The sequence below is a fragment of the Vicugna pacos genome, chromosome 24 (genome assembly GCF_048564905.1).
Source record: "Vicugna pacos chromosome 24, VicPac4, whole genome shotgun sequence".
In the NCBI taxonomy this organism is placed as follows: Eukaryota; Metazoa; Chordata; class Mammalia; order Artiodactyla; family Camelidae; genus Vicugna; species Vicugna pacos.
Window position 1 is genome coordinate 937,662 of NC_133010.1, and position 13,946 is coordinate 951,607.

Sequence of the window (13,946 nt, forward strand, 5' to 3'; positions counted from 1 at the left end):
GCTGTATTAAAAGGCATCATATATAATAGAATGAAAATAAATTATAATCAAGGGTTTGTGTTCTCTTTAGGCCATGTGCTTTACTCTATAAACACTTTAAACTAAGATTTGCCTGTAGATAATCATTTGTTCACCTGTTTTAAAATTCTCTATTTATAGCTGTGTTTTTCTATTTCTTTTTTTTCCTACAGTCTAAAACTATAACAGTAACAAATACAGATACTGCAAATGACGTTATCAACGCTTCCCTACCAATGCTAGGAATAACTGTAAGTTACTCTGCTAGACATTCTTAATTAAAAACAAACTTTGATATTTTAGATTCATGTAAATATTATCCCTTCCATCATAAGACAGCTGATTACTAGAGATACTAAAGTTCTGCTTTGTCCCCAAAAATGTAGAAAATAGGGACAGTAGATTTTTTTATTCTTTTTGAGGGTTTTGTTTGTTTGTTGTATAAGATTCTTAATAACCTCCTTCCCCATTCCCCACTTGTCATTGTATGACTATTCTTTCCCTGTTTCCTCTCTTAGTTCATCTTTGTTATCTGTTATTCTCTTTATTATCCCAAAATTCAATTCATTCTCGGATGCTGAATTCTGAAGGATTTACTCTATGGAATTTTTACATAAAGAATATATAGCTAGAAACCATATTCACTGGCTACAGGTTCAGAGGATAAGAAGGATGGTGCCTCTGATGAACTGGTAAATTAAAACATAAGCTTTGAATTAGATCATGGATTTGAAGACCTTTAGTACACACACCACAATTTTGTTAGTGGAGAAGATTGGAATGTTTGAGGATGAGGTAGGGAAAGAGCATTGGGGAGTCCCATCTCCTCCTTACCAGTGTATAAACACCACACAGTGGGTCCTTGTATTAAAGTGAGTGACTTTCAAAAGGATGGATGCTAGAGGAAACACTTGGACAATACCATTTCTTGCGTGAGATTCTCTATAAATATGAAGACACAGTGTTACTATGACATGACATGACATATATTTAAGATATGTCATAGTTTTAAGTATTTTGATTTGCTTTTACACATTGCTATTGTTAAACCCTTAAGAAAGAACTAAAATTTAGAATAAGATACCTGATATATTTTAGTTCAATTTAGAAATATATTTAAGGTATAATTAAATATATATGCACTGAGTAAAGCAGGCCCCTCTGCATAGATTTCTGAGCCTATAGAATTATACATTGGAAGAGAGTGAGTAGCTTGAGGGAAGGAAGGGAGGTTAATTAATGACATGACTCATTTTCTTATTTATTCTTTTCTTTTGGATAAGTGATCAGTTTCATCACACCAAAAGTATTTCTATTCAGTGTGGAATTAGGAATTGAGTCTCTCTGGTTATACTGCTCTAAGGAATTATTAATGTGTATGCTACCCTACATGAAAAGAAAGGATTTTTACTAGATTGCTCTTCCTGTTTGCAATAAAAATGTTTGACTAGAGGATAGGAAAGGAAGTGACAAAGTAGGGGAGGGGACTTGGCAGGATAGTCTCCTAGCCTGTTCCCTTCATTATAAGGTCAGAGTCATGATTCTTAATCAGAAGATAAAGGCAAGAATATTAAATATTGCCATTCTGTTCTGACTTCATTTTAAACATTTTTGCTTTATCCTCTTCTAGAGGATACAGCAAAGTCCATATAATTTGGTATTATTTCTTTCAAATGGGATTTTTAGTATTACTGGGTTGTAATTCTGCTAGTGAACAGTTTCATTGTTTCCCATAACTGGGCCTGTTCTCTAGACAGAATTCTTGTCCTTTCTGTCCCCAGGACTGGACTTGCCCAAAATAAAGCCAGCGTACACTGTGCCAACTACCTGTCTCCTCAGAGCCCCTTGGTCAGTCTTTTCTTTCCACTCAGGAGCAGCTGAGTTAATAATCAGCCTCTGAGATTTTACTTTTTCATCACAGACACAGCAGTGTTGTGGTTTTCTGTATAACAAGGTTGTCTTTGCAGGGGCACATTGGAGATTAATTCTAGTGTTCGCTAACAAGTGCAGAGACCTAACAGAAGTCAGGACTCTAAATAAGATCAATTAACCTTTTAGTAAACCAGGAAGGTTTTTGGTTTTTTGGGGTTTTTTTTTGTTTTGTTTTTTACTTTACAAAAGGGCATGTATGTGATTTCCCATTCTGTGGGCTACCCATAATACTGAGAGCCTGATTCCACTGAAGTTCATGGATCCCTCATCATCACTAGGGGAAAAGGCCAAGATTTCTGAATCCTCTGTTAGGGGTTAGAGGAGAGATGGGTTGTAGGAATCAGCATTGCCACCTTCAAAAACCATATCACCCCCTTGAACCATGAAAGCATTTATAGTGGCCCTATGTTTTTGCAAAACATAGAAATGACAAAAAATATGTCTTTGTTCAGTTACCAAGTGTGAGAGAATGATTGTTAATTCTTTTATCTCCAAGGGCTCTGAGAAAGAGTACAAGTGTTGGGTAAATTCTGGCAAAGAGGAGGCACCATACCTACTTATTGGTAAGTTTCTGTGAAAATATAAGATGGATTGTGTTTTAATTATAGTTCTAAATGTCTCAGAGAATTGGTAATATGATCCTAAATTTAAATACTATTAAATAATAAATCCCATGTAATATTCATTTAACAAATATATATATCAAGTATGTCCTATGTGCAGATAAATGATAGCTCTTCATTCAAGCAACCAGTGGTGTAGAGGGGAAGAGAAATGTAAATTTTCCTTTCTTTTTTTTTTCACTTTACAAATAGACCTATTTTTGTCACACCTTTTAAAAATTTCTTTCTAAGAGAAAGCAAGATGTGCTGGAATTCCATTTTCCCTGTATATTTATTTTTCATATTTAGTTCTTGAATCTCCTTTCCTTTTCCTACTGTTTGCCTCTATAGAAAACCTTCTGTGATCCAGTCATGCCTCTTAATCTATCAGTGAGTATTGAACACCTGCCCTGTACCCAGATCTTTCCTAGGCATCAAAAAAGAAAATGAAACTAAACCATTTAGATTCCTAAAAATCTTTATTGACTTATTTAGCAATAGGTACTACCCTACCAACTAACTACTTTGCTATTTCTCTAGCCAAATTTCCCAGCACCTGTTTTGAGGAATTACTGGAAAATAGGTCACATCTCACCTTATTTAAATCATTTAGCTACAAAAATATTTCTTGATCAGTGAAGTCCTTCAGTATAGTTAATGGAAATAGGGAAATTAAAATAAGGGACAGCATCTAAAGCAAATCTTGAGATGATGACATTGATGATGATGACGATTTCTGTTAATGATTTTTAAATGCTTGCTATCTGCCTAGCATTATGCAAAGCATATCACATGAGTTATCTCATGTAATCCTTTCATTTACCTGTGAGATCACTACAGTGTAATTCAGGTTTCAAGTGATCTGAATAATCTAAATCCAAACTTTTCTATGAAATGTATATTCTCAAGCTTTAAAGCAAGCCATCATGCACATAGCTGAGGACAAAAAATTCCCTACATTTCCAGTTTATTTCTTTTCTTTATTTAAAATCATTTTTTATTGACTTATAATCATTTTACAATGTTCTTTCAAATTCCAGTGTTCAGCACAATTTTTCAGTCATTCATGGACATACACACACTCATTGTCACATTTTTTTTTCTGTGAGTTATCGTAACATTTTGTGTATATTTCCCTGTGCTATACAGTGTAATCTTGTTTATCTATTCTACAATTTTGAAATCCCAGTCTATCCCTTCCCACCCTCCACCCCCCTGGTAACCACAAGTCTGTATTCTCTGTCTGTGAGTCTATTTCTGTCCTGTATTTATGCTTTGTTTTTGTTTGTTTGTTTTTGTTTTTTAGATTCCACATATGAGTGATCTCATATGGTATTTTTCTTTCTCTTTCTGGCTTACTTCACTTAGAATGACATTCTCCAGGAGCATCCATGTTGCTGCAAATGGCATTATGTTGTCAGCTTTTATGGCTGAGTAGTATTCCATTGTATAAATATACCACATCTTCTTTATCCAGTCACCTGTTGTTGGACACCAGTTTATTTCTTAATGTTGTCGTTTGTGTAAAAGTCAATGAGCAACAATTAAAGCTGTGATGAAAAGTCAAATAAGTACTTAAAATAGTTGTTTTAATAAAATATATTAATTTAATTAAAACTATGTAGATAATAACTGTCAGGCTTAAAACAACATGAAGCTTCATTTCTAACTCACTAAAAAAAAATAGGATATGGGACATGGTTGTTACTTAGCAGCAATTCTCCATTGTATATTTTACTGCACCTTGCAAATTTCAGTTGTGGATTAGCTACTGGCTATTTTGGTAAATCAATTTTGTTTTATTGCTGTTGTAGAAGTCTTTTTTTATTTTTCTGCCTTACTCCCTGAAAGTTGCTGTAGTACTTAATATCAATGAAACATTGACACTATATGCCTATGCAAGATGAAAAGGAAAAGTTCACTGAATTAGATTCAGTGATAAGTCTGGAATGGAAGAGACCTTACTCTCTGTACTTAAAAAGTAAACAAATTTACAGCACAATGGTACTTAAGAATTGAGAAAATGAAATTACTCAGCGTACTAAAGATCAAAAACTTATATAGCAGTCAGATGTCCAGGGTTTAGTTTTTCTAGTTTGAAAACTCCTTTTTGAATCTTGTTTTTGTGTCTCTCATACCCCGCAGTCTTCCTTCTAACTGTTGTCTGTGAATAATGGCCTCAGAGTGGCATGGTGGGAGGGAAAGCATAAGTCAGACAAGCCAGCCCTTGAGTAACTCTAGTTGTGTCTATAACTAATAAACAGTATAAAATGTCTTCTTTCAGGTAGATATCTTATATTGAATAATAGTAATAATAGTGATCTTTGAAATATATGGTTATTTGCCCTTTGTATTTAAATACTATTAACCACTAAATTTTACTTATTTGATCCTTATAATACTGTGTGATGGGTAGGATAAATATTTTAAATCATGAATTTAAGGCTGAGAGAGGTCAAGGATTTGCTGAAGATTTACAGAGATAGGTAGTGTCAAAGGAGAAACTAGAATGCCTTTCAGTATTCTCAGATGTGAACATAGGAAAAGTCAACATGATGCAACTCACAAACTAACCTGTGCATTCCCAAACAAGATATTCTTTAAAGACTTTTTTCTCTTTGTTTCTTCTCTCTACCAACCCCCCCCAAAAAAACTACTTTGGTGGGGCCACCTGCATTACACAGTGGTCTCCAACTGTAAGAGTGTGCATGGTGATCACTCAGTCAACAAAAGGATTCTTTATACCAAAAGTCCCAGGAGCAAATTGCAGGACATTCCAGTCTGTAGCACACATGCTCATACTGACACAGTGTCAGTCAGCCTAAAGTCTACATTTAGATTTTTCTCTGTGTAGGACATGAATTCCCCTATGGGATTGAAATGAGTCACCTTCGAGACATGGCACTCCTGATGCAGGGGTCAAAGGACTCCCCCACACCTTCCAACCTCCAAGAGCCCTTCCTCATGAAACAGCTGCCCCAAGAGAAGCAGTGCCACTTCATCTTGAATCCCAGCCGGCTGGCTGTGGCCCAACAACTGGGTGGTGAGTTTTCTCTCTCTTTCATGAGAGCCTTTTTTTAGCAAAACTTTTCATTCCTGAAAACAAAGTTTTCAAAGTTCTTTGCCTTTATACAGGCAAAGACCCAAACTTCCAGCCAGATGAGGTATTTTTTTTCTTTTAAGTTTTCTAAGTGTTTTGAAAGGAAAGATGGAGCTTTAGAAGATGGGTTTATAAATCAGCGGTAGGGGTGACTGACGGGTAAGCAGCAGCTGGTTGTGGTATGGTCTGTTCTTTCTTTCTTCACTGTCCTTCCCCCTTTAGCCTTATGCCCACTGCGGAGTCAAATGCACCAGGCAGGGCAGCAGGTTCTTCAATGCCTTCTTTGTACTGTAATGCGTTGCATTGTGTGTTCCCCCTAAATGATCACATTATTAAAAGAAGGCCGTCAGTGATGGGTGTCAGGAGATGCTGGTGCCTTACCTGGATCCTGGTACTGATAATCATGTGAAGATGAAGGTAATTTCCATAGAAATCTCTCCTTAGTCTGCTAAGCTAATCTGAATTCCCTGGGAACATAGCCATCTGTTACCCTCCCCATAATGAAGACTCCAGAGTGATTAAAAAGTGGTGTTCAACGTAGGAGGACCATCATTAATTACCCTAACCCGTGTTTGAGCTTTACATCCTCAGTCTGAAAGTAAGATTGTATAGAAATAAAAGCAAATGTATCATACCAAAAAGTGTGAGGTGGGGGTGGGGGGATAGCCAAAAATCGATGCTGAATTTTTTGAGCTACTTTTGTAAACCTGAATGAACTGGGATACACCATGGACAGTGGCCACTGTTTTATTCTCATCCCCCCACACATGCATGTCCAGCCCTGTCTCTTTCGGTTGATGACCTAGCCTCAAACTTTATACTTTATTGAAATCACTGGTCAGGACTCCTTCATCTTGCCAACACCAGCTATAAAAACTTACCCTGCATTTGCACCAGTCTTCCTCTTTCCCACAGAGTTAAAGTGAGTTTTTGAACTCTAAGGCTGTTTACCCACATCTTTGGGGTGTCATGGAGATATTACAGTTTTCCATCCCCTGAAACGTGAGCTCCATGAAGGCAGAGAGTTGAGTCTGTTTTGTTTGCTGCTATGTTTTCAGCACCTGAAACAGTGTCTGCATATATAAATTGAACTCAATAAATATTTGTTGAATGAATTGTTTTATTGACAGATCTGTTGCTGGTACTCATTGAAGACACAAAGGGAATGTCACCTTTATAACTAAGCTGAGGAAAATGGTGTTTTACTCTTCTATCTTTCTACCCATGTTGTTTAAAATGATTTCTCTGGGTCCCTTGTCAGTAAAATAAATTTATTTTAACTGATTTGACCAAAATAATCAGGGGTCAAGAATCCTAAGAATTTTACCCATCTTTGTCAACAGCTTGCTTAATTAAATTGTAGGCATCATCTGTGTGTTAGTCCTCTGTTTCTCTCTGTTGGAAGTAGGATGATATTGGTTGCAGCTGTAAGATGACTCACGCTAAGGGAATGGAGTGACTACAGACCCATGGTGGCAACCTACCTGTGAAAATAAAAATTTAACAAGCGAACCAGTTTTGTATTTTTTTAATATGCAAGATTTTGATGAACAGCTGCTTTGGAAACCACTGACTTAGACCAGGGCTCAATAGACTTTTTCTGTAAAGGGCCAGGTAGTAAAACTTGCAGATCAAGAGACAGAATTGATGGTATTACACAGGTACTTAAATAACAAGAGGAAAAACAAATTTTCACAAGTTTTTTACCGATGACATTCGATATGTAGTAATAGAGTACAATTTTGTGTAGTACAGATCTGCTAATGAGAGGAATTGAATTGTTTTGGAGGAATAATATTTCACTTAATTGAAGTGCAATGTTAGTATTCCAATTATCACCATTGAATGGAAAGTGTTCTGATCTGTAATGAGGTTTTATGTATTTCATCATCTTTGAAAATACCTTTTCACACAAGTAGGTACTGCCAAATACTGACATACGATGCTACAAGCATACAATTTTAATTGAGCATATTTCTCTCTTCAGAGACATTTGTAGAATTTTGTTAGATTCTTCTTTTGATATTTGCCTTTTGGCATGTCATTTCATTGCAGATTAATCACTTCCAATTGAAAGTTAGGTAGAAGTTAAAGGCTTTTGAAACATGAAATTCCCCTTTGCACAGGTCAATTGCACAGTTAAAGGATTTTCAAATATAGAAGTATCCTTTGCACTTACATTGAGGTAGGTAAATACTGCTAGACATGTAGTTTGAGCTCAAAAAATATATCCACTACAATTTTTTTATGAGAATGGAGATCTTGCTTCTTATTTTGACTTTAGACAGCAAGAAAAGTGTGAAAGTTGTTTGACATTACTTGTTCACTAAATGTCATTAAATGTCAAAGTAATGTTTTTGTTTTCTTTAGATAAATACCCAGCAGTGGAATTGCTGTGTCATATGGTTGTACTATTTTTACTTTTTGGAGAAACCCCCATGCTGTTTCCCATAGCGGCTGCCCCAAGTTGCGTTCCCACCAATAGTGCGTGAGGGTCCCGTTTCTCCACACCCTCACCAACACTTGTCATTTGTGTCCTGTTGATAATAGCCATTCTCACAGGTGTGAGTTTCTATCTCATTGTGGTTTTGATTTGCATTTCCCTGAGAATTAGTGATGTTGAGCATCTTATTGCGTGCCTGGTTGCCAACTTTATATGTTTCTTGGAAAAAGTCTCTTCAAATCCTCTGCCTATTTTTAATTGGGTTGTTTGTTTTTTTGCTGTTGAGTTATATGAGTTCATTATGTATTTTAGATGTTAACCCCTTATCAGATGTGTGATTTGCAAATACTTTCTCCCATCACCTTATTGAAGTAGGTTGATTTTTCATTTTGTTCATGGGTTCCTTTGCTGTGCAGAAGCTTTTTAGTTTGATGTACTCCTTCATTTTTTCTTTTGTTGTTTTCCATTTTTGGTGTCAAATGCAAAAAAAAAAATCATTGCTAAGATCAGTGTCAAGTAATTTACCCCCATGTTTCCTTCTAGGAGTTTTATGATTTCAGGTCTTATATTCACGTCTGATCCATTTTGAATAATTTTTGTGTATGGTGTGGTCCAGTTTCATTTTTCACTTACTGCTCTCCAATTTTTCCACTAGAACAAATCGTAATAAAATTTATATGGAATCACAAAAGACCTAGAATTGCCAAATCATTACTGAAGAAAAAGAAGGAGGCTGGAGGAATAACCCTCCCAGGCTTCAGACAATACTACAGAGCTACAGTAATTGAAACAGCATGGTATTTGTATATGAACAGACATCGGGATCAGTGGAACAGAACAGAGAGCCCAGAAATGAACCCACGTCACTTTTGAAGAGACTGTTCTTTCCCCATTGTGTATTCTGGGGGGTATCCCAGCAGCCCTGCCCCTCAGGCCAGTGCCTTAAAATTAGGAAATGAGTCTCTTTAACATGAAGTCAGTGATTTGGAAAGAATTGCTTCTGCTCTGAGCCCTGGGGTGGGTAGTGTGCACACAAGTGCTTTAAGAACTGTTCCCCAGTCCACCATGGCCCACAGATCTCCTGGGCGTGAGCTCTCTCGGCCTTCAAAGTGAGATGTTTTTGGGGTTTGTCTCACAGGTGCCAGACCTTAAAAGTTGCGGTGACCTATGTGGGGTTCAAACCTTTCACTCCTTCTGGAGAAGGTCCGGGTTTTGAGGAGATTTTAAGTTCCCTCCCAACTGTGGGTTGTTGCACTAGGGGTGGGGTTTATGGTGAGATTGTCTGAGCCTTTTCTAGCCACTTCCCTCTCATTTTCCCAATGTGACAGTCTCTCTGCCAGTTTTTAGGTTTTTTTCCAGAGAAAACTGTCACATAGGTAGCTGTAGATACGGTGTGTGCATGGGAGGAGGTGAGTTCAGGGTCTTCCTATGTCACCATCTTGCTAAAATCTCTCATTAAAGGGTTTTTTGTTGTGATTATTCTTTAACAATCTATGAGGACAAACTTCTGAGAATTATACTTTTTTAATATTCAGCTCCCTAACTGAAGCGTGGAGAAATACCGGCTTGGACCTTGTCCAGGCTGTCTGGGACGCTAGGCCTTCCTGAACTCCACCGGCCCTGCATTTACATTTCCCTTACAGTTTTTATAGCAATTGCATGTCTTTTCACCAGTCTTTGACATTTGGAAAGTAAGAGCTGTGCATTAAAGTTCTGCAAGAAAGTAAACTTTAATGAGATTCTTTTCTCTCAGTCCCAGAGGGAACATGAGCTCTAAAATTGAATGTTGTACATAGTAAAAGACATGGCTGCAGCTGAAAGTATTCATAATCAAGTTCAGGACTCAGTTTCTGCTTTATCCTCTGTCTGCACGCATAGGATAGCTCGGTATATAACTTTATGATAGAGCATTCTTCCTAAGAAGTGTATGAAAGCTAAAAAAAATCAAATAAATCTGATAGTTTTAGAAATAATGAAACCAGATTAAATGTGAGGAAACTAGATTGAGTACAACTACTCATCATATGTCAACATATATGCTCAACAAACATTTGCACAGGTTGGCTTTGTTGGCACACAGGAGACCCCTCCTGGATTTAAGAATGGGTTCAGCTTCCTTTCCTGTTCTTTAAGATGGTGTGAGTGGGGAATGTCAGGACAGGAAGAAAGTTCTTTAGTTAAGCAGAGTCTGGGATTCCTTCCTGTCCACATACTTCCCGAAAGCTATTGAACAAGTGGAGAATGGATGTGGGGAGGAGGTCCTCTTTCTGGGGAGGAGATTGGTGTCTTGGCAGCTCTGTTTGAGGCTGCTATGGACCTATGCCCTGGGCAAAGTAATGCTTTTCAAACATTATCCTACTTAATTCTCTCAGTGAGGCTGTGAGCTGTAGGTGGTGTTCTCATTTTAAAGTGAAGAAGCAGGATAAATAACTTGCACAAATAAGTATCTGAAGTGGGAGTCTAGCTGGGCTCCTGACTCCTGAAACAAAGACCTCTACACCTGGGTGTATGAGCATTTATGATGCACTTCCTGTATCCTGAGGAAGCCAGGGGTGGATGATGGTCTAGATGCCGTTCAGTAAAATGTTTCCTATTTGATTATCTTCCCACGACGTGGCTTTTTTAGTATTTGGTTTATGTTGGTTATGCTGAGGAAATAAACAGTATGAAACGCTTGAAATGAGCACTGGGCACTGTTGACCGTGCCCCACCACCCCCCTGGAATTGCCTCCTCAGTGCCCCGCCCCCCAAGATTGTCCCCTTCGTGTCCCTCCACCCCAGGAATCGTCTCCTCGGTGCCCCACCCCATCCCCCGGAATCATCTCCTTTAGTGTCCCCTCCCGGAATTGTCTCCTTCGTGTCCCCCACGGAATCGTCTCCTCAGTGCCCCCCCCGAGATCATCCCCTTCTTGCCCCATGATCAGAGAGAGCTGAGGGGTAAAGCACCATCTCTGGCAGCATGGTTGGGTGTCAGGGCCTCACAGCCAGAATGTGATGACCAGTTTCATGCACTGTCCCTGGTGAAAAATGTAGTCAGACTACGTGGGCACCACCTGGGGGCCTGTTCGCCTTAAAAGCTGTTTCGCATCTGCCCCACGCAACGCAGGCTTCGGGGATCAGCCAGAGGTTTGGGCAGAATTCATGCCCATTATTTGGGTTGGGGCTCCCACTAGTCTGTCTGCTCCTTCCTGGGGTTCCCCCTTCACCCTCCAGCTGCTGTGGTCATCTCCAACTCCATTCTCTATAGTTTTTTCAAACCAACAAGAGGACAGGTCTCTCTCCAAATTTTAGTCACCCCTGCCACCCTGGGTCCTGTGCTCATGGAATAAGCTGTAAAAATGGGAACCTCACCCAGCGCCATGCCATTCCCTTCTTCCAGGTGTCAAACTGTTACCTCCACTCTGTGCCTTCCTTTGGTCACTCTTCAGTGTCTCCAGGTCAGCTCTTACATATTTAAGTGTTGTCTGGAGTTTATAGCTGTTACCTGTGTGTATTTGTTTAGGCCAGCAGGTGTAGGTGGCAGAAAGGTCAAAAAGGACCCTAAACAGCTGTCTTTTTAGGTACCAGATCCTGTGCAGATTCATCCATTTTTGTCTTAAAATTAGATGCAGATGACATCAGAACTGTTTTAGAACTATGATCTCACAAAACCATGATTCACTACTGAACTTTCTTCTGCCTGTTTTGTTCCTGCTGTCTTTTTTCACCTAAATGTCTGCTCAGTTCAATTACTTTTGAGAATGGTTTATTGAGTACTTACTAGACATGAGGGATGATGCTGGATCCTCTACCTGTTGAAATCATGTTGATTCAAAATTCACATCCAATGCAGGTGCCTGCAGGACCGCTCCCTCTCTCCCAAAGGGGAGACAGATGTGCTTCATGGTTTTTCTGAATGCCTCTGGTGCCTTGTTCCTCCCTTAGGACATTTTATTTATTAATATACTTGCTCTCCCCCCGCCACCCATCACCAGTCTTGTCCCCCTGTAAGATTATAAACTTTACCGTGGCAAGGGCAAGTCTCACTCATGTTTTCATCCATCCATGCTGCCTTGAACATACTTTTTAAAGTCAGGAACCAAAAAGATACATGAAAAGTCTGCAGTTGGAGAGAAAGGGGGGGGGGAACGCAGAGCATTAGCTTCCTGCCTCTGTGCTCAACAGCAGAGTGGGGCATCAGGTAGTAGAGCGCTCTTGTTCTCAGAGAGCACCTTCATAGCAAAGCCTCCTCCCCTTCCCCCAGGTCTTCTTCCTCTTCTTTTCCTCCTCCTCCTCCTCCTCCTTCTCCCCTCCCCCCTCTCCTTCTCTCTCCTTTCCCTCCTCTTTCTTCCTTTCTTTTTGTCATTATTGAGTTGTGGTCTAATTTGATCTTCAGCTTTTTTGTTCACTTAGTCTCCTCTTTAAAATGGCCTGTGAAATGCTTTGTGCTGTAAGTTCAGTAAAGGGGGAGCCCCTTTTTCACCTTTGAAAATTTGGTTCCAGAATTCAAGCACATAGACCAGTGATGTCCCCAAAATGGGGGGGGGGGAGAATAACCCAAGCGTTTGATGTTTCCTTACCTTATAAAATTCTGAGCCGTGGTGCTGAGCATACTATAAAATAGGAACTATAGAAATAAGATTACATGAATTAAATTAGGTTTACTAATAATCTCACTTCTTCCTTAGATTCAGGTCAGAAGACATTTAAAAGAAGATCTGTCATTAACTGGGCCTTCTGGCGGGGCTCGAGCACCCACCTGGACAACCAGCCCGTGTCACCAACGTCTCCAGAGCCGGGACAGCTCTTCGGAGTGTCTTTGCCAGATGTCTGTGAGAACGACAATCTACCCAAACCTATCTTGGTAAGTCTCGTTTTGGTCTGTAACACTTAGCAGGAAAGGAGAGCTCTGGAGGGAAACTCTACCCCAAATGGAAAAATTGTGAACACTCATGGCTTTGGCTGAGAACCTTTATTATTACTTCAAAGAATACAAATCTTGACTAAACTATTGCAGCATCGTAAGGCAGACGTGATGGGGAGAGATGGTCTCGTCTGCTGGCGGCAGGAAAGAGCAGCGTAAACCTGCTCAGATAAACTAGAGTCTGTCTGCTTTGTGGATGGAGAATGCACTTTATCCCACACGTTCCTCTCACATCCTTTCTTGAACCCTGTGTTGTTCAGAACATGACTCTTTCAGTCACCTTAGCAGCAGGGACTAAAACTCACACTTCTTATTAGTATTCTAAGTGTTTAGGCATGTAGATACATCCTCTGGCATTTAGTTACCTTTTGTATGTAGAACAGATCAGGTGAAAGCCACTGAGTGTGTATGGTCTTTAGTGAAGTTAGTAAATGAACCCTGTCAAGCAGCAGTTATTGAGTGTCCAGTACCCTTCAGGCACCGTCCTGGATGCCTGGCACTTCATGCTCTGCTGTATGTCTGTAAGTACCAGACACAGTCTAGTCACTTTATTGCTGGTCCTTCACAACAGAGTTAGAAGGTAGTTATCACCATCATCACTGTCACCATCACCATCACCATCTCCATCATTCCTACTTTACAAATTAAAGCCCCACTCCCCCCAAAAAACCCTCAAGTTTACTGAAAGTCACACACAGCAAGTCTGAGCTATAACTAGGTCTCAGGTCCTGTGGGTTGCACGTCTCCGACACCCACTCTCTTCCTCCTCGGCAAGCGTAGGACATGCAGCTGGAAAGGAAGCAAAATAAAAGATCGGAATGGAATGGGACAGAGAAAGCTTCTGGGAAGCGATAATTTTGGAGGCTGATTTTAAAAGAAGGCAACACAGGAAGTAGGATGAAGTGTAAAGTCGCATGAAAAGAAAGACAAGCAAGTGGAGGATGAGTT

At 39.5% G+C, this 13,946-nt stretch overlaps 1 protein-coding gene across 3 annotated transcripts in view; it reads left to right on the plus strand.

Moving 5' to 3' along the window:
• The window catches only part of LOC140688953 (rho GTPase-activating protein 20-like), a 70,881-nt gene that overhangs the window by 44,296 nt on the left and 12,639 nt on the right, over positions 1–13,946 (plus strand). For all 3 annotated transcript variants that reach the window (XM_072948910.1, XM_072948911.1, XM_072948912.1), the window contains 4 exons: positions 192–269; positions 2,447–2,513; positions 5,407–5,595; positions 12,763–12,938. In XM_072948910.1, coding sequence (XP_072805011.1) covers positions 192–269; positions 2,447–2,513; positions 5,407–5,595; positions 12,763–12,938 — 510 coding nt within the window. The remainder of the gene's footprint in view (positions 1–191; positions 270–2,446; positions 2,514–5,406; positions 5,596–12,762; positions 12,939–13,946) is intronic.